The sequence below is a fragment of the Neolamprologus multifasciatus genome, chromosome 12 (assembly GCF_963576455.1).
Source record: "Neolamprologus multifasciatus chromosome 12, fNeoMul1.2, whole genome shotgun sequence".
Classification (NCBI taxonomy): domain Eukaryota; kingdom Metazoa; phylum Chordata; class Actinopteri; order Cichliformes; family Cichlidae; genus Neolamprologus; species Neolamprologus multifasciatus.
In genome coordinates this window covers 36,455,336-36,482,812 of record NC_140450.1, presented here as the reverse complement: position 1 = coordinate 36,482,812, position 27,477 = coordinate 36,455,336, and the positions used below count along the sequence as shown (strand labels likewise).

The 27,477-nt window shown below is 42.5% G+C and overlaps 1 protein-coding gene across 1 annotated transcript; it reads left to right on the top strand.

Annotated features, from left to right (window-relative positions):
• The first annotated feature begins 13,628 nt into the window (after window positions 1-13,628).
• Window positions 13,629-26,384, top strand: ptar1 (protein prenyltransferase alpha subunit repeat containing 1). Its single transcript, XM_085180814.1, has 7 exons — window positions 13,629-13,769; window positions 18,395-18,564; window positions 18,777-18,843; window positions 20,131-20,235; window positions 20,671-20,914; window positions 22,228-22,583; window positions 22,885-26,384. The coding sequence occupies exons 1-7, from the start codon at window positions 13,684-13,686 to the stop codon at window positions 23,267-23,269; spliced, it is 1,413 nt and encodes a 470-aa protein (XP_085036940.1). The 5' UTR covers window positions 13,629-13,683; the 3' UTR covers window positions 23,270-26,384.
• Window positions 26,385-27,477: the final 1,093 nt, after the last annotated feature.

Sequence of the window (27,477 nt, the reverse complement as noted above, 5' to 3'; positions counted from 1 at the left end):
ATTTATTTATTTCATCAGACATCCTGAAGTTTGTTTACAAACTGCTTTCTGCAGTTTTATTTGTTTGTTTTGTATTTTTTGTAAAGCTGAACTTCAACATGACAAAAACGACTCAAACATACAGTCACGCGTACAAACAGCATTTAAACCCAGATGTGTTAGTTTTACTGGGATCAATATAAGCCTTTAATTTCCATATGATTAAGATACAATAATATTGTTTTGATATTTTACGACAGATATTCATGTTTGAATGTGTATTTCTGTGACGTATTTTCCGCTCTCACCTTAAATTTACTTCGTCACATGAATCCAATAAAAAGTCACGTGAAATAAAATCACATGACTGTTTCCATAAACCTTTTTGTCCAGTTCTGAATTTAGAATTATTAATATTTATGTTTTACCAACGGGACAGTTTTTGTTTGTTTGTTTTTGCTTTACACAAACAAACAAACAAAATAAAGTACAAAAAAAGATGTTGAGTTTCTGGATATTTCTTTTCGTATTTAAAAATTAAGGTGATTGAAAAATAATGAAATTTAAATAATTCTTTTTCAGTTATTTTTACAGTTACATTAAAGTTGTGTTTTCATTAAACCCTCCGTTTAATTGCGTTTACCCAGATGGACTGAACCTGTGTTTCGTCAGCGCACCGCAGAGACACTACAGAAACGCTCCAGTGCAACACGAGCTTCCTCTCAACATGTTACTGTGTTATGGGACGAGTGCTTTTACACACTCATACAGAAACACGGAGCTACAGCTTTAAAATAAAAAACCGTGTCGTGATTCACTGAGTCCTCCACTCAGTTTAAAGAGTTTGTCTGTAATTTATATTTAGACTGTTAGACGTTGACTGTTACACTCGTTTTATGATGGAATCATTAATCCTGTGGGGAATTGCAAATATCCAATAAAGACAACCATCGACCTGAGAAAGATGCTGTTAACGTCACAGTTACAGGATTTTCAGTTTTCTATTTAGAATCACTTATTTTTCTTAGTCATTTATTTAAATGTATCTTTTTCTCCAAGTCCATATAAGGTAAAGCTGTCACTGTATTAACTCTAAAAATAATATATTGACACATTTCTCTAACAGAAAAAAGATGCACACTTTTCTCTTGATTTAATGCATCTTTCTTCACTGTGGTTGTTTATTTCTTTGCTGGAGTTCAGAGCAGCCCTGAATTCAGGGCAGAGGGATGGCACAGAGATCTGTAGAGCGATTGGCCACATGTAAACCCAGGTTCTTCAGGTGGAGTCTATCTCGCCACCCTACATATTCCATATACATGGGGACTGGGCCCCACATGCCAAATGGATGCTCCTTGAGACACTCCAGCTGTGGTGGCTATAAACCAGTTCATGCTGTTATTATGTAAGAAGCAATTTCATTGGTTAATCTTGACTGAAAAGGTTTGTGAGTAACCTGCTGCAGACACAGTGTTTCACTCAGAGAACCTGGGTTACGATCCAAACAAACCATTCTCTATTGCATTGTGGTTCCTTCTGATACATCCTGCATATTACATATATAAAGGGACTCTAAGACAACCGCAAGGAAACCATGCAGGTGCATGGAATAGCAGTTGAACTCACCCTCGACATCAATGATAGCCCATCACCACAAGGACTATTTACAAATATGTACAGACCCACATCCCGGGCATAATGTTTCCCACTCCATGCATGAAGCTGTTGCAGAACTGGAGCACTCTTTGACTGACAGCCTGCTGCATCCCAGGTAGCATTATCGCAGGTCCTTCCTCCTCTTAGGCTTTATAACCATCACTGGTCTCAACACAATAAGTTGTTTACATCCTTGCTGTTATTTGCACAGTTTTTACATTTTCCGTAAGCACAAGCATACAGCTAATTTTGTGCATTTTAAAAAAAAATCCTAATCAGTTGAATATTTCTTTAAATCTGTTTTTTGAATCTGCATAAACTATTTTGAATAACTTTATAGTATTTTTCATTATTTTGTAAATTACCCTTATTTACTGTACGGCCTCTTATTTCTTATTTTTATTTATTCTTTACTTTAGTGTGAATCTACATGCTTGATCTGCCTGTCACTTTGCTGCTGGAACACCTGAATTTCCCCACTGAGGGACAATCTATTCTATTCTATTTTATTCTATTCTATTCTAAAGCCGAGGTTTATCTGGTCACACTGGGCGCTAATGCCATCAAACAATGGGCTGGAAGCCACCTAGCAGGGGTTGGACTGGTAATCGTGTGTGCTGATTACCAGTCCACTTTTGGAGCAATGGATTAACTGGAGGGCTGCTGCGTACGGACCCTATACGCACTGAAAGCAGCCCATTCCTTCATTTTCATTACCAACCCTGTATTGCCCAATCAAATCTCTTCGGTCGCAGACGATGGCCACTCCTCCCTCAGCCTGGTTCTGATGGAGATTTCTTTCTTGACTTCCTGGTATGACTCTCAAACACGTAGCCTGAAGCTGGAAAGGAAATGGCTGACAAAAAGTCAGAGCTCTTTTGAGCCAACCATCCCTGTAACGTTAACTAGTAATGACTTCATGAACTTCTTCACAAATAAAATTTTAATCATTAGAGAAAAAATGACCAATAATCATCCCACAGATGTAATATTATCTACAGCTACTCTTAGTACCATTGATGTTAAGTTAGACTCTTTTTCTCCAATCGATCTTTCTGAGTTATCTTCAATAATTACTTCCTCCAAACCATCAACGTGTCTTTTAGACCCCATTCCTACAAAACTGCTCAAAGAAGTCCTGCCATTAATTAATTCTTCGAAATTAAATATGATCAACTACGGAAGAGGGTTAGGGCCACTGGGGAAAAAAAAGTGGGCACGTCTTCTTTTTTCTTCTTTTCTTGAATTCTGAGACAAAGGTCAGAATTCTGAGATTAAAGTCAGAATTCTGAGAATAAAGTCAGAATTCTGAGATGAAAGTCAGAATTCTGAGATTAAAGTCAGAATTCTGAGATTAAAGTCAGAATTCTGAGAATAAAGTCAGAATTCTGAGATTAAAGTCAGAATTCTGAGATTAAAGTCAGAATTCTGAGATTAAAGTCAGAATTCTGAGAAAAAAGTCAGAATTCTGAGACTAAAGTCAGAATTCTGAGAAAAAAAAGTCAGACTTCTGAGATTAAAGTCAGAATTCTGAGATTAAAGTCAGAATTCTGACCTTTTTTTTTCTCAGAATTCTGAAAAAAAAAAGGTCAGAATTCTGACTTTAATCTCAGAATTCTGACTTTAATCTCAGAATTCTGACTCTTTTTTTTTCAGAATTCTGAGAAAAAAGCAAGAATTCTGAGACTAAAGTCAGAATTCTGAGATTAAAGTCAGAATTCTGACCTTTTTTTTTTCAGAATTCTGAGAAAAAAGTCAGAATTCTGAGACTAAAGTCAGAATACTGAGATTAAAGTCAGAATTCTGACCTTTTTTTTTCATAATTCTGAGACAAAAGTCAGAATTCTGACTTTAATCTCAGAATTCTGACTTTAATCTCAGAATTCTGACTTTCGTCTCAGAATTCAGACTTTAATCTCAGAATTCTGAGATTAAAGTCTGACTTTTGTCTCAGAATTCTGAAAAAATACATAAATTCAGAATTCTGACTCTTTTTTTTTCAGAATTCTGAGAAAAACAAGAATTCTGAGATTAAAGTCAGAATTCTAACCTTTTTTTTCAGAATTCTGAGATTAAAGTCAGAATTCTGAGAAAAACAAGAAATCTGAGATTAAAGTCAGAATTATGACCTTTTTTTCAGAATTCTGAGATTAAAGTAAGAATTCTGAGAAAAAAAAGTCAGAATTCTGAGATTAAAGTCAGAATTCTGACCTTTTTTTCAGAATTCTGGGATTAAAGTCAGAATTCTGAGATTAAAGTCAGAATTCTGACCTTTTTTTCAGAATTCTGGGATTAAAGTCAGAATTCTGAGATTAAAGTCAGAATTTTGAGATTAAAGTCAGAAATCAGAATTCTGAAAAAATAAATAAATTCAGAATTCTGACTCTTTTTTTTCAGAATTCTGAGAAAAAAGCAAGAATTCTGAGACTGACCTGTGCTCTGTGCGACAACTTGTGGCCATTTTTGTTGAATTTTTATGAATCAAAGTTTGTATTAATTTTGCTCTGTACATTTGTCATTTATTTTACTTTTGGAAAAGTGATGAGTTTCTTAACTTCTGGACCCTCCCATTAATTAAAGGATTAAGAGCACCTCGCAGAGGTGTGGTCGAAATGTTTTTTGTTTGCCAAATGTCAGATGGGATGATGGGAGGTTTAAAATGATTTTTTTGAACTTGTTAAATCTGATTTTCTTTTATATCTTCCATGAAATAAACACCATATAATTTAAAGAATGAAGTCGTAAGTGCGTTCTGAAACAAACCACCCATTGCCACCCACGGGCTTTTCTTGGACTATTTTTGTGTTTTGGAACTTAAAAGACCGAGACACAACCAAACTCAGCGGTGTGAGCCCGATGCGTTATCTTAGACTAAGATGGGGCAAACAGTTAACTAGTACACCTCAACGATCTAGTTCGTTTTATTGTGCTGGGTGGAGGATTGACTCAGTCTCCAACAACACATGAAGTGGGTACGCTTTTGACCACTCTTTGTGGCACGACACCTCCACACACACACGCCAGATGAACTCATTTTCTCATTCACACAAGAATTATATATCAAATATATTAGATAATATATATTATATATATTTTTTTTTTTTCTTTAGGTGACTATACATTTAATTAGACGTGTCCGCTCTGCTGAGCTCCAGCCTGCCTGGCACTTCCTCAGCCTTGGACTGATCCGTCCCCTCCAGGCTCCAGGAGCTACTAAAATAAGAAGAGGAAGAAACAATCAGTCCGAACATCAGCTGTCTCAACCCTGACGATGTCCCTTGAACCCTGCCACGTATCTCCATCACCCAGGTACCAATTGGTGATTTGGGCATGATCAAACAGAGGGTAAAAGGGCAGCACAGGAGGTAAAAGCAAAGAGAGTCAAGCGCTGGATCCCCAAGCACTCCTGCTCCACCGCTATATCGAGCTTCAGGTTCTGAGAGCTCACGGCTGATATAGACCACGGGGTGGTCGACCCCCTCCTACCTGCTCTGACAAAAACAGAAATCCAGAAGTTATACGGGCACAGCTTAGTGAACAAATTTAATGCCCAATAACTCAACAGCTCGTTTAGTGTGCAAGACATAAACAACGTGCCCTGATCAATCAGTATCTCTTTCTGGTTTGTGTCACTGGTTCAGGCTCAGGGAGTTTCCTCCTCTGGGCCGGGACCAGCTGACCTCGCCCCACCCCTCGCATCGATCTCACACGGTTCTTCAGCTGCGCCGCGAGGTGGTCTTCCGCCAGTGCCATGGCTGCATCCAGATTCAGCGGCCAGTAACACCTGACCCAGTCTACCATTCCCCCTGAGAGCCCCTCTGCAAACTGCTCCAGTAGGACCGCCTCCAGCAGCCGTGCCTCCCCCTGTGTCAGCCAGCCTCCAGCCAGACACCTCCCCTTTGTGTCCAGGAGGCGCCAAGCAAAAGTGGAGGACCAAACCTTCTCTGCCATGCAGGCAGCGATGGTGGTCCTCTGGGCAGAGCCTCAGTCGGTCCCTGATGGCCCTCCTGACGTCTGCAAAACTGCCCCTCAAGGCCAGTGGCAGGCTCATTGTCACTGTTTAGGCCTCGCCCAACAGGACCCCATGTTATCTTAAAGAGCTCATAACACCGCATCTCCCCAATAGAGTGCTATCGTACAATCTCACTCACACTGCAGGCCTACTTGTTGTTCCTAGAGTATTTAAAAGTAGAATGGGAGGCAGAGCCTTCAGTTTTCAGGCCCCTCTTCTGTGGATCCAGCTTCCAGTTTGGGTTTGGGAGACGGACACTATCTCTACTTTTAAGATTAGGCTTAAACACTATGTGTTTATATGCCACTCTGCATTTAATCATTACTTATTATTGATCTCTGGCACACTTCCACAGCAGCTAATTGCTGCAGATCCCTGAGCCTGCTGGAGGTTTCTTTGTGATGTTTTGCACAATATCCAACTCCTGACCTCTGAATACACACACACACATTCAGTAATGAGCATACACATTTGTACATATATTTATTCTTATAATTCTCAGATTCTTATATTTTGCTTGTGAAGCTTGAACACCAGGATTTCACTCGCGTGTGTTGTACCAGTGTAGCTGCACACGTGATGTGACAATAAAAGTGATTTTGATAAAGGGGAGTTTTTCCTTCCCACTGTCACCAAAGTGCTCACAGCAGAATAACATGTGATTGTTGAGGCTTTCTCTGCGTTATTGTAGCATTTTTACTTTACAACATAAAGCGCTTTGAGGCAACTGTTGTTGTTGTTTTCATTCATTTCTTCATTCAGTTCAGAAATAAAACTGAACTGAATGAAGAAAAGATCCACCAAGATCCACCAACTAATCCGCTGGACAAACAGCCACTGTGGTGAGAACCATGCGATTTCTTTTTCTTGAGCATGTGTTTTGGTGGCTCACTGTAGTCTGGAAGCTCTGCTCTGTTCTCAGTGCCCAGGTGAGCCTTTGCTTTGGTTTCCACATCCAGACTAATGGACAAGCTTAAAGGTTTTGAATCAGAGTGATGCTTCTTCATACCAGTGCACCTGGAGCATGGAACTTAACTGGACAGAATATGCCTTTAACTCCTCTGCTACTGGTTTCTCTCCATTCAAAGCATCCCTTGATTATCGGCCACCAGTTCCTGTCCAGCATCATTGCCATAGGATCTGGAGAGTAATTCGGGCTGCTGTGTTATGGACCAAGCAGCAAAACAAACAGCTGGTGGACTGTAGTCCAAACTACCTGTTTGGCTCTCTACTAAACACATCCTTTTATGACCCAATCCAAAAAACTCACTTCTAGTTAAATCGACCCATTTGAAATCAAAGCTCTGATCACTCTTGTCTTGGTTCAGTTGAAGTTAGCGTGTAGCATGAAAATCAATAGAAATCTCCACTCCTCTGTAAAATCTTGGAACTTGTGTAACCACAGACTGTGAACTCCTGTGGTTGTCAGTAAGTTAAGAGTTTCTTCATCGTAAATAAACCTGGCATGGAAGTAATAAATGCGTGAACTACTTCTTATCACTCTGAGACAGGATGTTTACAATTTTAGAGATATTGTGCAAATGCAAGACAGCAGTCCTACATATTTGTTTAATGTCCACATTGGAGGATCTTTACTTTACAATCTTGAGTGCTCTGAGGCAACTGTTGTTGTGATTTGGTGCTATAAAAATAAGTAATTCTTTGTTGTTACATTCATCGGGTCCCAATCAGCCCAAATATCAAAGAGAAATTAAAAATGCTGCTGTGGAAGAGTTCGGGTCTTAGGAGGTTAAGGGTGTGGCTCTGAGCAGCTCATCGCTGGGACGTTAAACACCCTGAGTTCGTGCTCTCGGCTCACTTTCTAAGTTAATAAGTGGAAGAGAAGGGATGGAGGGAGATCTACATTAATTGCATTCTAGGATTAAATAAATTACCCCCACAAATAAAAAAATATCAAATTGAAAATAATATCTGAACATGAAAAATATTAAATCTTTACAGTCTTTATGTTTATAGGAGTGTAATACTAAAAAACTCCAAGTTTGCCAATATACTGCTGTGCAGTTCTGTTCGTGTTTCTTTTCTCCTGTCGGCACTAAAAACAGTCTGTACAGGTCAGTTATTGTCCAACAGTACAAAGTGGGAAAGAGTGCAAATATACATCTACAAATGCATCACTTGCAATTCAAAAGAGAAATTTGAATTCAGGCAGCAGATATAAATCAAAGTCAGACACTGGTAAGATGGCGAACATTTCGTCACTTGAATGAGTGACGAAACGTTTCTTCCACTGAAAACGTCCAGATGAACTTTTGGAGATTTCCTTACCTGGATGATTGAACGTGCATCAAGACCACATGGATCTCCCTTTGGTTAGAAAACCACAGTTTTCTGTAGCCAGCTACCTTAGTGGTACCCATACTTAGAAAAGAGAATGTGCATCTATCTGATTGGTCAAAAACTGTTGAGAAGGGGGCGTGGTTTAGACTTAGCCACACACACATACACACAAACCTTGACCTGTTACCCACTTTCATGAGTCTGAGGCAGCATCTCTGTGAGAGCTATTGTTTCGTGACCTTGCTCCGGTCCACTACCACATTCCTGCACAAACACAAACAACCGTCGATCGTGGGAATGTATTTTATTCTGAGAGCTCAGTAGTGCAATTAACTATTAAAGGGATCTAAAATTAATTATAATATATATAATAATTACATATATATATAAATATATATATGTAATTATTATATATAGAGAGACAAACAGAAGAAGACGGCCGTAGTGATCGATGTAGCGGTTCCCAATGACAGCAACATCAGGAAGAAGGAACACGAGAAGCTCAAGAAGTACCAATGGCTGAGAGAAGAGCTGGAAAAGATGTGGAGGGTGAAGGTGACGGTGGTCCCCGTGGTAATCGGAGCACTCGGTGCGGTGACTCCCAAGCTAGGCGAGTGGCTCCAGCAGATCCCGGGAATAACATCGGAGATCTCTGTCCAGAAGAGCGCAGTCCTGGGAACAGCTAAGATACTGCAGGACCCTCAAGCTCCCAGGCCTCTGGTAGAGGACCCGAGCTTGAAGGATAAACCGCCCACAGGGGCGAGAAGGGAATTTTAAAATTTTTTTAATATATACAAATATCTTAAGTTTAACTTACATATACACTGTATTTATTACTACTTGTATTCATTTGTTAATATAAATAATTACGTTTCTCCAAATGTAATTTTTCTAAAAAGAAAGGCCCAAAACAAAACCTTAAAACAAAGCTGGAAGAAAAGTAATAAAACATTAATGTTCAGAAAAAACATTTTACAAAATAGTGAAACATAACATTGTGCAGTCTTGCAGTTTGGCACAAACCCTGTTTTGACTCCATACAAATGAACAACATTTACAGCATATCTGTAACATCCTGAACATTCAACACATCCACGTGCTTTTCAAGAAGCATCCCGACCGTCACATGATTCATCCAACCCCGAACCAGTAACCAGGCAGAATACAGAACAGTGTCACTGGCTGAAGACCAGTCAAATGTGGCGTGTGTGTGTATTTGTTCACAGAACATGACTTCTACATATTCAAACTAAACCTTTAACATTAAATAGTAACACACATGTAACACGCGTCTGAAACGTGTCTCTGACCAGCAGTGATGAATCCAAGAAGCGCTCCTTTACAAACCCTGTTTTCAACTTACACTTTCACAAAATGTTGAATTAAAGCTGACAGTCTAACGTTTTCAGTCAGATGTTGTTTGTTTGATTGAAAGTGAAGTGTGCTGATACACTGAGGCCAACAGCAAAATAATGTTTCATGTTTGAAACACTTTTGAACTTGACCGTGTGAGATCAGAGCGAGCAACCAACCAATGATGCAGAAGCACGAATGTAAAATGAATATACAGACGGCTGTTATACAGTTATTTTAAAGGCTGATGTTGTGATACTGTTACACCTGAAGCCGTAGGTCTGGGGCACTTGGGCAAAGAAATGACATAAGCTGTCACCACATCACCACCTAGTGGTGAGGCGGGAGCGATGAACAGATGTGGTGTGCAGCAGCTGTCACAGTCTGCTCTGTGAGATGCTGAACTGCACATAAAGCTGTAACATGTCTGCTTTATTCCAGCCTTGCAAAGCGAGCGCTTGTGTTTCACCAATAGAAACATGTTTTATTCTATTACGGCTCTACTAATGACCATGGCCCTATTACACCAGATTTTGGGGGGTTTTCATGAAAATAAAGATCAATATTCTTATCTGAATGAGTTGTGTAGTTGTAGTTGTGTAGTTTTTATAAATGAACTGTGTTCATTGTGGAGGAGGTGGAGTCTTCACAGTGTCCAGTGTGAACATATATAAAATAGAATAGAATAGAATAGAATAGAATAGAATAGAATAGAATAGAATAATCCTTTAATTGTCCCACAAGGGGAAATTTGGTTGTAACAGCAGCCAAAAAGACAAATATACAAACAAACAGGACACAGAACAGAAACATACACAATTTTTCTTACATATTTACATTAAGGGCAATGGTTACTATATACAGAGAGTACTGTACAGTTATTAAATTCAATAAAAATAACTACAGATAAGAGGCAAACCAGGTTGTAGTGCGAATCGGTTAATTAACTTATTGCAGTTACATCCATCCATCCATCTTCATCCGCTTTATCCGAGGCCGGGTCGCGGGGGCAGCAGCCTAAGCAAAGAGGCCCAGACCTCCCTCTCCCCAGCCACCTCCTCCAGCTTATCCGGGGGAACACCAAGGCGTTCCCAGGCCAGCCGAGAGATATAATCTCTCCAGCGTGTCCTGGGTCTGCCCCGGGGCCTCCTCCCGGTGGGACATGCCCGGAACACCTCACCCAGGAGGCGCCCAGTGCGAGCTGGAGGCCCTCGCCTGATGAAGCCAACAGAACCACATCATCCGCAAAAATCAGAGATGAGATCCTGAGGCCACCAAAGTGAAAGCCCTCCACCACTTGGCTGCACCTAGAAATCCTGTCCATAAAAATTATGAACAGAACCGGTGACAAAGGGCAGCCCTGGCAGAGCCCATCACCCACCGGGAACGAGTCCGACTTATTGCCGGCAATGCGAACCAAGCTCTTGCAACGGTTGTATAGGGATCGAATGGCCCGTAGCAATGGGCCAGACACCCCATACTCCCGCAACACCTCCCACAGGACACCCCGAGGGACACGGTCGAATGCCTTCTCCAAGTCCACAAAACACATGTAGACTGGTTGGGCAAACTCCCATGCACCCTCAAGTATCCTCGAGAGGATGAAGAGCTGGTCCAGTGTTCCGCGACCAGGACGAAAACGTCACGTATTGCAGTTACAGCACAGATGTAAACATCTGTTTGTTGGGAGCAGTTCTGATTACAGTCTGACAGCTGCAGGGAGGAAGGACCTGCAGAAACGCTCCTTCATGCATCGAGGATGCAGCAGTCTGTCACTGAAGCAGCTCTGCAGCAACATTTACATGCATGGGGTCTGTCTCTGTCCATCAGAGATGTTATTTTGGCCAGAGTCCTTCTGTCCTTCTTTATATATGAGGAGACTGTTAATGTTGGCACCCAGGGAAAGCATGCAGGACTCAGGACCCTCGTTTCTATCAGCAAGCTTGCAAATTAAATACAGTTTTGTGTCCACTCTGACTGATCTGAACATTTTAATTATCACACAAAACTCTGCAGGGTAATGCATGGACAGCAGTGTGAGTAACAAAATTGTGTTTCCTTTAACCGTGTTAAGGCCGCGGTAATTCTGACAATGAAAGACAACGAGCATAAACGCAATAAAGGGATAGAGTACCTACTTTATTTTAACAAATTCAAAATGAAACCTCTCTCTGTTCTAATTAGTCCTTTAGTGTTATTGACAAAGCTCATTGTTTCTACTATAAGATCTGTGAAAGTCTGAAGTTCATTACAATCCATTCAGCAGCTGGGACAAAGTAGTGTTGTAGTGTTTAATCAAAGACACAAAACACACTTTTTAAACCACAAACAACATTAAGATGGTCTGTTACAGCTCTACAAGTCAGCATGTTGATGTCTGCTGTAAACCTTTTCTGTATTTATCAGAACTTCACAGCTCACGTCGCACTTCTTATCATTGTTTTTCTTCTGGATGGCAGATCAACCAACGATGTGCAGCATTTGTTTTTTCATTGTCCTTTATCCAGATTAAAATCATCACAACATACACATCACATAATAATATTCAGTACACACAGGTGAACACAAAAATGTGGATCATTTGCAGCAACCGTCATTAAAATAGTTACACTGATCAAAGATTCTCTCACTCGTTTAAAATGGGCCTCAGCTCCCCATCATAACCAGTGTAACCAGTGAACACTGTTTGATTTAAGAGCAGGTGCTGATGACACAGTAAACCTCACCAGGCTCTAGAAAGGACCGGGCTTTACTCACAGCAGCTTCATTATAGATGCGTCGTGTTTGTGATGATTAAAGATCAGAATAAATCACAACAGGTAAAAGTATGAACTAAAATCAGCGTAAATAATAAACAGATCATTTTTCTAACACTGGTGCAGCAGTACTTTCATATGCTTTACTGTGCATTCCTTCAGCAGGCCAGACAGAGACAGTCTAACAGGGCCTGCAGCTTAATAACATCACATTATGATGATGACATAACAGAAGAGAAGCTCACAGATGAAGCCACAAAAACGTTTTTCAGTTGGACGGAGATTAAAGGTGAAGTAAGGGTGCTGGGGTAGTCTTCACTGCACGACACCTTGAGACAACTGTTGTTGGAGCTATAACAACAACACTGAATTTAAAAAAGGCAGAAGATGAAGGAAAGGTGCCAAAAGCAGTGGGAGGAAGAAAGAAAAGGTGCAGGAAGGAACAGAAAGAGGAGACGATAACATCACAGGAAACACGTACGGGGAAACGTGACTGCAGAAGACGGCACCATGGTGTACTTTACTGCACCGTCACAAATATGAGACAGCTGATACAAACCTTAATAATGTCAAAGTGAAACTGGGTCATATCTATTTTAAAAGAACACGAGAAATAAAACTATCAGGACATATTTACATATTTGTTTTTTAAAGACAGATAAATGTTTTGAGTAAAATCTGTAGTTTGATTTATTTGTTTTGTTTTTTGTTTATTTGTTTGTCTTTGTGAACGAGAGTTTAATCAATAGTCGAACCAGTAGGTGGCAGTAATGCACCTTTTTTGATATTTACCAAGCGCCAAGAAAAATGACCAAGAAAAAGGAGTCGGTGCTCTGGGAGGGCAGTTTGGCATGAACTGGTTCGTGGCCTCCTGTGAGGGGAGTGCAAGCGCAGAGAGGGAGAGACAACCTGACCCTGGGCACAGAGTGGGAAAACAGAATCTACAGTTACAGTTGAGAAGATGTTGTTGTTAGTTGTCATTAACTGTGCAGCTCGAGTAAAGTACAAAACAGATCAAATCAACATGATAATCAAAGGAACAGAGAAAATCTTTGGTGTGAACATATTAACAAAGGACTGGAGGGAGCCAGGATCATAAGAAAGCTCGACGTTTAATAGCAAATGAACAAGAAATTAAAGGATTCATGAAGCCAGACATGATCTGTATTCAGGAAACTTGTCTCAAACCAACTTTTTGTAGTCAGAGGATAAAGCAGAGACAGAGGTGAGGTTCAGGGAGGAGGATGTGTAACAGTTAGAATATAGATTAGTCCAAGTTTGGAATAGAAAGGACATCAACCCACGCAAAAGGCTTTCATCTGAACCAATGAACTTCATTTCTATTTGAGTGGAAATGGAAACATCTCATCATGGTGTACGAATAACGATCACAATAGAACAGTAATTACAGCATTAATGGACAATAAAAAAAATCGTGTTGAGTCAATACGAGAACAGGTTTGGAATCAGCGATTGATTTCACAATACTTTCAGATTCACTATAATATATGACGTCAACACTCCACACCAGTTGGTGGCGGTAATGCGCCAATTCGTTGTTTGCTAACCGCCAATAAAAACAACGAGGAAGAAGAAGAAGCAGCAGAAGAAGACGGTGCTCTAAAAATGGCGGAGTCGGAGGAGGAGGTAGACGTCTTGGTTCAGAGAGTTGTCAAAGACATCGCGAATGCGTTCAAGAAGAACCCCAGCATGTGAGTACAGTCGGCCGCGAACAAACTGCGCTGGGCCCGGAGGCCTGTTCCACACCCGGCGGGTCCGAGGCCGGGCCACGGCTGATTCAGGGTTTAAATTATGGGCGTGGACTATTACCTGGAATCGGAACTGTCTAGATGAAGTTTACATTTAGACACTTAGTTTTGTTTGTTCTGTTCAGTATGTGAGACACGATGTCGCGGGGATTACTGTTTACTTACAGTTAAATAACTTAAATCATGCTTCAGCGGGAGATTTCACGACTTTAGCGAGCTGAGCTGTGCAGCTCTGAAAATGCGACATCCCGATCATGTTGTTTCAGTAACGGTGTTATTATTTATGTCGCCGGTGACTGAACTGGGATGCTTAACAGTTGTGTTCATGATGGTACCGAATATTTGCGTGCTATGAGAAGCACGTGATGTTAGGTCGACCCTGTGTGATAGTATGTTAAGAGTCTTAAGGCTGCAGCTATCAGTTATTTTGGCAATCAAATATTCTGATTATTCTATCGATTAATCGAGTAATCTGATACTTTTGTCTTATTAATGAGCACTAATCAATATCCCAAACATGAAAACATTAGGGCTTTCAAAACTACTCACTGGTTTAGAATTTGCTATGTTTTAAAAGGACTCGCACTGATTCTTCCCAGTAAAGGTTTTAATGGTGATACAGGAACAAGTGTCGCTTTTTGAGATGCTGCGAAAACGTGTGTAAAATGCTCGACAACAGAGCGCTGCTGACATGTGGCTGAAATAAGACATCAAAGTACAGAATCTGAGACAAGGATTTTTAAAATGTACTCGATGAAGCATTGTAGCTCCTAGTTTAGTGTGATAACCACAGAGTTTCAGCTGATTTGGGGGAAGAAGAACCAGTTTGGATGTGTTTGGTTCACTTTTAAGTAGGGATGGGTATTGATACGATTTTCACGATTCCGATTCTTTATCGATTCTTTAAAAAAAGGAGAACACTAAGGTCGATTAGCTTAGAACTTTGTTTTATATCTTCTCTTTGAACAAGATAGAAATTTAGGAGTAACATGGCCTTACAAACCCAACAGTGAGATCTTAAGAGATCCACAGCCTGCGGCTCTTCAACGGGGCGTCACAGGGTCCTCAGGAAAAAAAACTGTAAATGTAAAATAATAAAATAAATATTCTTCTGGAGCAATAACAAAGTATAACATAAATTATTCTGTAGCAATTACAGAATATCCAGTAATGTCCCTGCCTACAATTAAACACATTCACTTACTGAAAATCATCTGCTGTGGCAAACGGCTGCAAGCCTTTGACCACAAACTGAGTCTCTGCTCGGTGACATTCGTCTATCCTGAAAGGAGACGCTACGGTAGACTGCAGCGAGAACTGCCAGCATCTGAGCCAGACTCTGTCTCATCATGGTCACCTAAATGCACAGTAATGGCAGGTTTGTAATAAGGCAGATCGCACTAACATAATCTGCACTGTTAGTTGATTATTTACCTGCATTAACGGGAGAGGACGTGCAAACGTTACCGCTGCTGCTGCGTTGAGATTCATGAGTCCGGAGCAGAATTAAAAACACGACATTCATTTAAGGTCATCGTGTTTTGTGAGCAAATGCTTTTGTATATTCGCAAAATGAAATATCTACTTTGCAAGTATTGCAAGTTGTCCTGTTGTCATCCGTTCTCGTAAAGTGTAACCAAACTTTTGAGCGTTTGAGCCGCCGTGTTTCCTGTCAGGTAAATGACGCTCCGCAACGTGGTGACGTCATTCGGGGCGACTGGAATCGATAAGGGAATCGTTTGCAAAAATGGCAAACAATTCCAAGGAATTGAAACAGTGGGAACCGGTTCTCAACAAGAACCTTTTTTCGATACCCATCCCTTTAAGTTTTCTGGGTGTTAGTGTCAGAATGGATGACAGCAGTAACACATGTTTTCTTAACTTTTATTTGTAATTCATTCAAAATAAAAATGTAACAGTTGTAAGGAGAAACGTCCTTTTAACATAAAGAAACCTCTGACAGAACCAGGCTCAGGGAGGGGCGGGGCCATCTGCCGCGAACGGTCGGGATGAGAGAAGGACTTTTTGCCCATTAGAGAAAACATTTAAATAGTCATCACTAGTTAACGTTAAAGGGATGGTTGGTTCAACAGAGCTCTGACTTTTTGTCAGCCTGGCTACAGTGCTGAAGAGAAACCTGGGGTTGTTCTTATTTTCTTCAGTCAGTGATGAGTAGTAAGCTGTTCTGGCTTTGCGGAGGGCTTTCTTATAAAGCAACAAACTATTTCTCCAGGCTAAATGATGATCCTCTAAATTTGTGACACGCCATTTCCTCTCCAGATTACGAGTCATCTGCTTTAGGGTACGTGTTTGAGGATTATACCACGGGGTCAGGTACTTCTGATTAGAGACCTTAGTTTTCACTGGAGCTACAGTATCCAGAGTCGTACGTAGTGAGCAGCAGGGCTGAGCCATATCATACTGTTCACGGTAATACCGGTGTAATGTAGGGCAATGATAAGAAAATGAAATATCGCGATAGAATATGGGTAAAACTATTTTTACTATTTACACTATTTTTGGTAGCGCATGCTAGCGGCCGTCGTTATTACCGTGTTGTTTGGAAAATACGGCACACTTAAAATCAATCCTTTGATTTTTCTGAAAGTCGACAGAGCCCCTTATAATCCCGTGTGCCTTATGTATGAACTCTGGTTGTGTTTACTGACCTCGAAACGATTACTGTTTACTGTTGGGGTACAGCGTCCGCATCAGTCCGTCTGACGATCTCCCTTCTCCCGTTACTTGTGAACAAAACTCAGAGGAACTCCTCCCTGACCTGGAGTGGGCGCTCCACCCTTTTCTGGCTGAGGACCATGGCCTCTGATTGGAGGTGCTGATTCTCATTCCTGCAGCTTCACACTCTGCAGTGTGAGCTGGAGGCCATCACCCGATGAAGCCAACAGAACCACCTCATCCGCAAACAGCAGAGATGAGATCCTGAGACCACCCAAGTGAAAGCCTTCCACCACTTGGATGCACCTAGAAATTCTGTCCACCAAGACAGCCGTACAATATCCAGAGCCGTCAGGAACTCAGGGCGACTCTTATCCACCTGAGGAGCTCTGCCACCAAGTTGTTGTTTAACTGCCTCAGTGACCTCGCCCCCGGGGATAGACGAGTCGTCCCCCTCGCCCCCAGACTTTGTTTTCGTCATGAAAGACAGTGGGATTAAGGAGGCCCTCCAAGTATTCCTTCCCCCACCTGACAGTGTTCTCAGTCAAAGTCAGCAGCGCTCCACCCGCACTACACACAGTGCAGGTAGAGCACCACTCCTCCTGAGTCGCCTGCTGGTTTGCCAGAATCTCTTTGAGGCAATCTGAAAGTCTTTTTCCGTGGCCTCTCTGAACTCCTCCCACACCCAAGCAGAGCGTTTCTGTTTTTCTATTTTGATTTTTTTCTGCATTGTGGTGAAACTGAAAACATCAAAACTATGAAACGACACACGTGGAGCTAAATGGATTTTTGCATTACTGATTCTAAAAAGAAAAAAATCTTGAACAGTTAACGGCCCATCCAAAAGTCGTGGATATGATTGATGAACCACAGAAATTCAAATATGGCTGCTTCTGAAATCTGCGAGCCACTCTGGTTTCATGCTTCCAGAAATAAAAATAATTCTGGAAGGTGGAGTGAGGACTTAGTAATACTACAGTGTTAAAATTCAGACTGGGATGGTGAACGTGAACTGTAGTTTGTGTCTGTGGAGACACTTCAGCTCAGCGTGAACGTCGATGTTCGTTTAATGATGCACAAACTCATCTGATGAGGAGACTTTGAGCAAAGGACACCGGAGAGGCGACCGGCAGTGCAGTGACGTAGTCTGTTTAAACCCCCCCAAAGTGTACATCCGGACCAAGATCAGAAATGAGCAACTTGAAAGAAAACATGAGATCATTTCTTGGAAATGACAAAGTGAACTCTTCAGTGTGTTTTAAATGGACGACTCTAAATGGCTACAGATGTGTACAGGATCAATCATTACATCATTAATCATCTAATAACTGACCTGAATTTGACCTCGTGTCAGATATCTGTGATGTATTGATTGCTATGTTGTCCCAGCAGTATGTTATTGTTTGTTATAATAGAGACAAGTCCCTGCAAACAAGCCACTGCGCTGTGACAGCCTCGTAGATCTCACAGCACTGACCACATGTCACAGTATCATAATATGCGTCCCTGTTACATGTAAGCTGGGAGATGTGATTGGACTGTCGAAGCTTCAGCTGATGCACTGCAACATGACCGTGTGTGGCAGGTTGCCATGTTTCTGTCGTACTGCGTTTATTTCAGCGCTGCTTCAGTTTCATGAGCTTCAGCTCCAACGTTTGTTTTGAAAAGTCAAATTTCAGCAGATTAAGTTCATTAAAGGTGCTTTTTTTGTTTACTCATTACTTTGGGTTCTGCTACATGGTTACACTGGTTGATATTGTGGTAATCAGGGAAATGGTTACATTTCTAGCATTCACATTTTTTGGTCATTCAGAGTCTTTCCTAATTTTAACTGGTTGGTTGCTGTAATGTTTTCCCTTGTTCGCCCTCATCGTCACTCTCTGCTCCCTCAGTGATGAGATCGGTGTGATCCCGTGTCCAGAGGCTCGCTACAACCGCAGTCCCATCGTGCTGGTGGAGAACAAGCTTGGTGTGGAAAGCTGGTGCGTTAAATTCCTGCTGCCGTACGTCCACAACAAGCTGCTGCTGTACCGCCAACGCAAGCACTGGCTGGACAGAGAAGGTAGCTCGATGACAAAAGCCGAGGTCGAGTAAAAGTAGTCTGTAACGTTTGTTTTGTTTATTTAATGTGTTATTTTAAAGTTGATGAAGGTTTGAGCCTCCAGTCGTGGTCAGTTAACGACCTCCTTGTTTTATCCTGCTTAGTTTTAAACATGTTTTATGGTCCTGTTTGTTCCACAAGTGAAGCAACATCCTGTGTTTCCTTCTGTCCAGCTTTAGTGGACATCACCTGCACGCTGCTGCTGCTGAACCCAGACTTCACCACTGCGTGGAACGTCAGGTACAGGACAAAACAACATGTTCTGATAGATGTGCTTATAGTGAGAGCAGGTTTTTCCCTGACTGTCACACAGGAAGGTTTTCATGATGTCAGGCAACATTAGCTAACAGCAGAGGTCTCAGGTGAAACCAGACCCCACTCACGTCGTCTGTCAGGTGATCTCAGTGGGTCACAAATTGGGGTGAGGCAGTGATAATGACGCACACCTTCTTTCCCGCCGAGGCACGTCATCGATAGTGTTCCAACGACCCTCAGAAGGAACAATTCCCACGAGGGATTAAATACTGTGACTCTCCACCGCTTTGTTTCAGAGCTGAAGAAGCTGCTTTGTTTAGAGTCCAGTCACTTTCTTTCCTTAGACGACCCTGGCAGTTTGGGATCCTCCTGACTGCTGTTTGTCCCACTGTGTCCGTACCACTAATAATGAATAGTGTCAGGATGTAAGGATCTGTCAGCACACATAACAAAGCTCATGCTTTTAACAGTTCGACTGTGATAAATTTGTTTGATTGGGACGGCTGTGGTGTGTCGACCAATCAGAAGGTCAGCAGATTGGTTCCTGACTCGTCCAGTCAGCATCCTGAGGTAACGCTGGGCGAGATGTCCAACCCACCGACGCGTTTCATGAAGAAGTTAAGAATAGATGAGTGGTGTGTGCATCTTTGTGTGATGGGTCAGTGTGACTCGCAGTGCAAAGTGCTCTGAGTGCTCATCTGAGCAGAAAGGCTCTAGAGGACCAGTCCAGTTACTATGTGACCATTATCAGTGTACTGGTTAAACAGGCCTAACCTGGTGCCTGGGTTCACTCTGCTCTCTCCTGTTTCCTGTCATCTCTTTATAGTTTTCCAGGATAGAAACAAACTCCACAGAGTTTCATGTGTCAGACGTTCAGATCAACACCGACCGTGTGACCGTCTGTTTGTAACAGAGAGACGTTTGTAGTTTGTTCAACTCATTTAAACCAAACGTGAACAAAAATCATTTTCCTGTTTGCAGCTCATCAAAGTCTGTTGCAACAGTTACCATTTTTATATCCATTATGGGATATGACGGATGGTCTTGCTTAAGCATATCGTGCTTTTTAGAAGAGTCAGAATTAGAGCACGATCAGAGTCGTCCCCTCGAGATGAACTCAAAGATAAAACAAATGATGGAGACAAAATGTGGACGTTGCTCTGCAGAGCGTCAGAAACCATCTTTGATAAGAGATCACAACATGCATCTGTGGGTGATAGAGAGTCTTCATATTGATGTATTTATCGTCATCGTGCTTTCTTGTTATTGCAGGAAGGAGTTACTGCAGTGCGGAGTCCTTAACCCAGAGAAGGACCTCTACCTGGGCAAGCTGGCTTTGACCAAATTTCCCAAGAGCCCAGAGACCTGGATACATCGGTAAAGCCGCTCACGCTTCTCCTGCTGTAAACACTCAGATGTTCCAAGCTGCTTTCTTTATGTTTGAGCTTTTCAAACTCAGGCTGCTCTGATCAGCATGTATGGATTCTTAGACTACACTTTATTTTCTTTGATTCTTTTCTAACATATTTTGAACAGTTTTCTAACAGTAGCTCTGTTTATGCTAAACACTGTCGGCTGAACGGGGAATATTTTGGCTCCGGGAGCTGAGGGCAGCTACATTCAGACCTTGTCGATGTAAATGATCGGTGATTATCCTGAGATCATTCAGGTGGAGAAAGGTGTTTAAATCCCACTGAAAAACAGCAACGATGTTCTAAGGCTTATAACGAGCAGCGAGGCTCATGCAGGATGCTGTTCTCCCTGTAAAAGCAGTAACTGTGTACAGAGTGAAGCTTTGTTGTCTCCCTGCAGACGCTGGGTGCTGCAGCAGGTCCTGAATCAGGTCTCTACTTTGGACCACAATAAGAATCAGCAGCAGGCTGAAGCGGTGCAGGCTGACGCTGAGAGAAACGAGCAGCTCGGCGACCGCCTGGCCAGGACGCTCCGCCAAGAGATGAAGGTGTGCTCTGACGCCGCCGGCCGCTATCCCAGCAACTACAATGCCTGGTCGCACCGCATCTGGGTGCTGCAGCACATGGCCAGGGGCAATGTCAAGGTAGCGTTTCAGTTACTCATTTAGCTTTTCAGCAGTAATTAGATTATTATAGACAACGTTTTCTACCCTCATCACATGTTCTCTTTTTATTTAATGTAGTTACGTTACTGATGCCTGGTGGTGTAAAAGTGGAGCTGCTGTGCAAACCACAAATAATGTGTAACTAAATAAACACTCGCTAAGAAATTTAAATGAATCAAATGATCCCAGCTGGATGTCAAATAGCACTTATGCTTGAAATCAGCTGGCACAGTCATTACAGAGGAGCTCTGTGTATGACTACATGAGTGAGGGAGGTTTCTGTCTTTAAACCAGAGTGTGGTGCACCCCACTGGTGGGGCGCAAGTTACCTGCGAGAAAAGTCATGCGAATATTTAACATCGGCGAAACAAAGTCCAAAATCTCATATCCCGATATAAGACATCTATCGTCCGATAACGATATAAATCACAAAAATGTAACATTTTCTGTAAAGTCTGTGAATCTCGGGCAGCTCGACTTGTGTGAAGTGTTTCCAGCTGTGCGTCATGTAGCTGGAGTCGAGTGTTTTAACCGATGCATGAAACGATACATTTTTAGACACAAGTTGTAACGGCGCCGTTTTCTTTGTGAGTATTTATTACACGGCGTGCTGCGGGGAAAAGCCTGTTCTAACGTTTGAGTCTAAGGTTTATTTTTAGCACCTGGCGTCTTTTTTGCTTCTCATCCGTAAATAATCTGCATCTTTCACGTGATTCAGTTTATTTTGAAAAGTCTCAACAGGATCTTGAGCTTTATTGTGAAATGTTTATGTGGAACATAAACAAGCGGACACGCCATGGTGTTACCGTCGTTGTTGCTAACGACAACACATAAAAACAGGCGCTTGTCTGTCTGTAGTGTGGTTATATTAAATATAAGAGAAAGAGAGAACTTTAATAAATTAATAATAACTACAGTGACATCAGAACATGAAAAAATATCGCTGTAAACACCACGAAACAAACGACAGCGTAAAATGAAACGACGTTTTTATATCGTCTCACGATATATATCGTTATATCGAACAGCCCTCGTCGGGTCTGTCGTGCATCGTTGACAGTGGCGCCGACACCCAGAATTGGGCAATGACAGACCCGCCCACATGCAGGTTGCTTATAGAGACATATTTATGGATTAATTTTCTTATTGTCTTGTTCTTTTTGCGAGCTGTTGAACAACCATTCAAGGCCCACGTTCAGCTTTATTGATTAGCTAATAAATGAAGTGATAATCTCTGTTGGTTTGTTGATGTTCAGCTTCTCCTTCACACTTTGTCGTCGTGACTCTGGCAGGTGTTCCACGATGAGCTGTCCTCTATGCGCCTCTGGGTGTCCATGCATGTCTCTGACCACAGTGGTTTCCACTACCGCCAGTTCCTCCTTAAGGAGCTAATAGCTGAGATCTGCAAGAGGCCAGCTCGCACCTCCACCGGCTGTTCACCCCAGCGTGGGTGCAGCACAGTCCCAGAGGGCAGCCGCCCACACAGCCGCTCTCACAGTAACGGAGAGCCTTCAGGACAAGAGGCGGGCGGCGAGGAAGACAGCCACGCTGACTTTACTACAGTCCTCCAACTCTTCCACCAGGAGATGGACCTTTGCTCAGATCTGATCCAGTCCTTCCCTGGACATGAAACACTCTGGAGTCACAGGTTGGTTCACAGCGACTGCAGAATGGACACAGACGTCATATTTAAACAAGGAAGTCGGTAAAACGGATGTGTTGTCTGTTCCTGCTGCACAGTCTGTGGCAGGCTTTGCTGCCGCTGATTGCAAACATTTGTGAGAAACAAGTAAAAAAATAATTGTCCTGATAAATCGTTTAAATATTTCTTTTGCATTGAAACATTTTCACATTCTGGGCTGTTTATCCTGAGCCTATAAAATACTTTGTGCACAGACGTGTTCAGCGTTTGTAATAATGATGTTGATGTACCCCCCCGTGTCTCTCAGGCGGCATGTCTTTTACTTGTGGGACCAGTGGGTGAGGGAGCATCAGCATTCCTACAGCCGAGGATCCGACTGCAAGTTGAACCATGTGACGGATCCAGACCCCGGAGTGGCAGAGATCAGCTCTCAGAGCCGTGCAGGTCAGGGCCACGGCGTGAACGGACAGAAGCACGCTAGTGAGCCTATGGAAGTGGATGGGCTGTTCCTGCCAGACCCTCACAACAGTAAGAGACTGAAGAGAGGCGTCCTGCTGCCTCGCCCCCCCACCCTGCCTACTGAACTCAGCTTTGTAAGCAGTGTTTTGGGCGGCTGCTGCAACACTGAGCAGAGACACTTTGCCCTGGCCTACAGGAAGTGGCTGGATACAGTCATTGGGCTGCAGTCCTGAGAGAGATGCTGACCTCCTTCTTTCTCCACACTGAAGCTGCCTACAGACAGATTTAGGATCAGCTTGCCTACATAGTGCAGACTTAGATAAGCAGTACTTCAAAGCCAGTGATGAGTTTAAAAAAGCGTCATTGAGCCGCTGACTTGGAATCTGTTTCCTAACAATTAATAGGCGAGGACTGGATGTTCTTCCTCAGAAACATCTGGATCTGGATCCTCTGAGCCAGTATCCCTTCAGAATGGAAATCAGCCCTCACACCACCTGTTGGCTCACTGTTATCTTCAGGTGTTTCAATACCTCAGGTACTTCAGATTTCTAGTTGTTTGTATGTGTGAGGTTTCATGTGCATATCTTCTTTTCCTGCTTCTATATATATTAAACAAACAAATCTTTTCTGATTGGAATCAGTCACTTACACAGCGTAACCACTTTATACACGTGATAGTTCTGTGTAGGCACCAGTTTGTGGCATCATTGGACTCAAGTCCAAAAATACTTTCCGGCATATTGAAGTGTCCTGGGACTGAACTGGACTCTGGCACCTCGCCTGGGCTCCGGCTTTCAGCCTGTATAAGCATGAAGTCTGGTGAAATGGTCTTTAATGGACATAAACAGAGACGTGTGAAGCAAACAGTAAGCAGTGACTTGAGCAGGTATGAAGCTGCAGAACCTTCAGGTTTGCTTTGCCTGCTGCAGGTTAACGACTTGTAGAAACTTCTCGTATCAGATGATCACTGCATCACGTTTCTGTCTTAGCTCTACTTTATATTATATTCCCTCAGTCGTCGGGCGATACTGACCTGAGCGTCAGCTGTAACAGCAGGTTAACGCACAGCTCCTGACTCTGTGGATTTCCATTCTGAAGGTGGTAACACGTGTTAAACATGTTACTACTCTCGTTGATTTTCTACCCTTTAACTTCACTGGTTGTAGTCAGCAGCTCTCTTTGTAGCTGATGCAAAGTTAGAGTAACAGGAAACCAAAAAGCCAGTTTGATTTGTGTTCATAGGTCATCACAAACTCTCCTCCAGCCTGAGCAGCAATGAACATTTCTTGGTCCTGATGTTTGGACGTTTGTCTGTAGCAGAACATTCACGGTGCTCCTGCTGCTGCTGTTACAACCGTTTGATGTGTTACAGCTAGAAACTGCAACAATTAAACAGCACTTTTAAAATGATTGGTGTAGTTTTGTTTAGCGAGGGTAATCGGTCTACACCAGGGGGCTCAAACCCGCGGTCCGGGGGCTCAAACCCGCGGTCCGGGGGCTCAAACCCGCGGCCCGGGGGCTCAAACCCACGGCCCGGGGGCTCAAACCCGCGGCCCGGGGGCTCAAACCCGTGGTCCGGGGGCTCAAACCCGCGGCCCGGGGGCTCAAACCCGCAGCCCGGGGCCTCAAACCCGCGGTCCGGTGGCCGCAGCGGCCCGTATACTGAGAAGAAGCGTAATGCAGTTTAACATCAAAAGCACAACATGACTGAATATGAAGACGACATGAGCAGAGAGCACAAAGCTGCTGAGGCTGTCAGTGACAGTCGCACACTGTGTGCACTTATTTATTCTGTTCTGTACAAACACAACGTGCGCACACACAGGACCAGTGTGTTTAAAAGGCTTCAGCTAAGTTTGCAGTTTTCTCTGAACACTAACGTGTGAGACGACGGCGCCAGCAGTGGCTCTCAGCTCAGTTTGACCCCCTGATCTAGACCAAAATGTTGGTATTAACTATTTTTGTTCCCGTTGTTATTTTCGCATCAGTGCCTCGTTTGAAACACTTTTAAAAGTTCCGATGAACTTGAACTTGTCCTAAAGACTTTTTCCTGAAAGTTTTCTGACTGAAGGAAGTGAACAGGTACAGTCTCACACGTACTCACACCTGCAGGCAGCCAGGTTTCACAGAATTACAGTGTATGTGATTGTTTTTGTTTGATAGCATTCGAACTTTTAACATGAATGAAATCAAAAAGCTAAATGACCATAAACACACACGACTGCTACAGATGTTCAGGTTCGTCATCGTTATCTTCCACTCCGTCTGTGTCGTTTCTCCTCGGGCTGAACTTTATTTCTTTTATGTTATTTATGAAGATACAGGTTTGTTGATGAGTGACATTTACATCTGATGCATCTACAGAAGCTGCCTGATTCGTAGTGTCAGTGTGAGCTTGACCAGCAGCTACGTTTGCTTTTTTAACATCTGGTTAATGGGCAGCGAGTTAAAGGCTCGCCACTTTTCACTGACACGTTGACCAAGTATAACACATTCTTCTTCTGTCCATCAAAGTTTTTATGTCTTTTTAATGTATAACAAGAGTTACTGTTACTCTAACACGTAATCATTGTCAGAACCACAGCTCGCAAACAGACGGAAACCTTTGGCTCATGTTTGCAACGCTTTAGAAAACAGCTGCTTGCACTGACTGACAGAGCGCTGCTACATAGAAGGAAGTAACACAACACATCTGTAAAGGAAGAGTCAGTAACACTACTTACATGATTTATGCTACTATCCTCGTCTTTTATTGTGAAAGGACTAACCCTCAGTGTGTATCCTGTCAAAGCTGATTTCTGTTTTCCTTTTGTAAACGTTGCAGTTTGATCGACAATCTGATTTTTCTCGTCTATCCAGTATTGTCATAGTTTATGGTCACCGTAGCAACCATAAACTTTTGTGTCAACACACGGAGGCCAAATAGTTTCAATCTACACAGCTGATGTTTCAGAACTCTGCCCTTGGACACATTGTTACTTTTTAAAGGTTGTGTGTGTGCGCGCGTGTGTGTGTGTGTGTGTGATCACCTCTAAACACTGTACATAATCACATCATTAATTATCTCAAAGCTTTTCCTTCTGTCACTCTGTCGTGTGTTGAGGATGATCGGTGGTGACATCATCAGGCTGTGCGCTGAGCTGCTGACACGAGCTTTGATCCAACACTATCTATGCAGAAATGTTTGTTTTAGAGGTTCAACCTGCTCCTTTTACTTTGTTGTGATATTCCCTAATGAATAATCTTTGTGATCTTAATTACTATTTATTTCAGGAGTGAAAGTATATTATCTTCCAGTGCTTCTGTCATCTGCTAAACAAGATAATAAAGTTCATCTCTTCATGTCCACTGAACGCTCTGATCTGTTTAATTACTGCACATATTTATCTGCATGTATCTCAGATAATCTCGGCTAATTAGCATATAGAGGAAACGGTGTGGGGGAGGGGTCCATTATTTTATGTTCATTATGTATAAAATGAAATATCCTTTCTTTCATTTTGATTTCATTAGTATCCTGCCCAAGGATGTTTAAACTGGAGCAGTGAGTGTAGGAAACTTCTGCTCCACGTTAACAGATGTGAGTGGGACCACAACAGTTTCAAAGTGACTGTGAGGAATTCACCAGTAAAAACTGGACCAAGTGAAGACGTGTGTGTGTTTAGATGCTAATAAGTAATAAACAAACAGGTCGTTCTGAGAAAAAGTCCAAATGTTTAGATCTGTTCTTTTTTGAGAAGGAAGTTGAAATGCGATGATCACAGTTCGTTTCAAGACAAACTGCCGTGGTTGCTGTAGAGGTTTTACTCATGATGTCATGCGCGTGTCGTCCAAGAGCTGTCCGCCATATTGGACGCGATAACCACTTGGGGTCATCCAATAACAATGTTGCTGGTTGCAGCCTCCCACCTCTTATTTTCTTAAAGCAATTAGTTTACAGTCTGTCAGTAATAAAGTCCTGAAAGATGGAAAGTTTGAAAGAGCTTCAGAGAACTCCGGCTCGGACGCTCTTTATAACTGACAACGTCTGTCCTTGGAACAGAACTGCAGCTGCGTGAGGAGACTTTGACACTGTAATCATTTGTTGTTGGTGGATCTAACGCATGGCGTGCAGCGTGGCGTGCAGCATCTACTGAAAGGGATCACAGTTTGAAAATGTTCGTCACATTGGTCAAACTGTTTTTCTCCTTGAACACATTGTTTTACGTCATCATGCATTTGTGTGTGTCCTCCTTTCACCTGACTGTGTGACTGTTTTTAAACACGTCACCCCAGACGAGGCAACAGCCTTTAATTCAAGCAGAGCTGGAAGAAAAAGGAACGTGATGATGAGCAAGGAGCAGCTCACGCCGCTGCTGGCTTATCTGGACGGCCTGACAACACAGCATTAGTTCAGGAGATTCAACGGGAAGAAGACCACCTCGCTGTGCCCGCTGTCTGA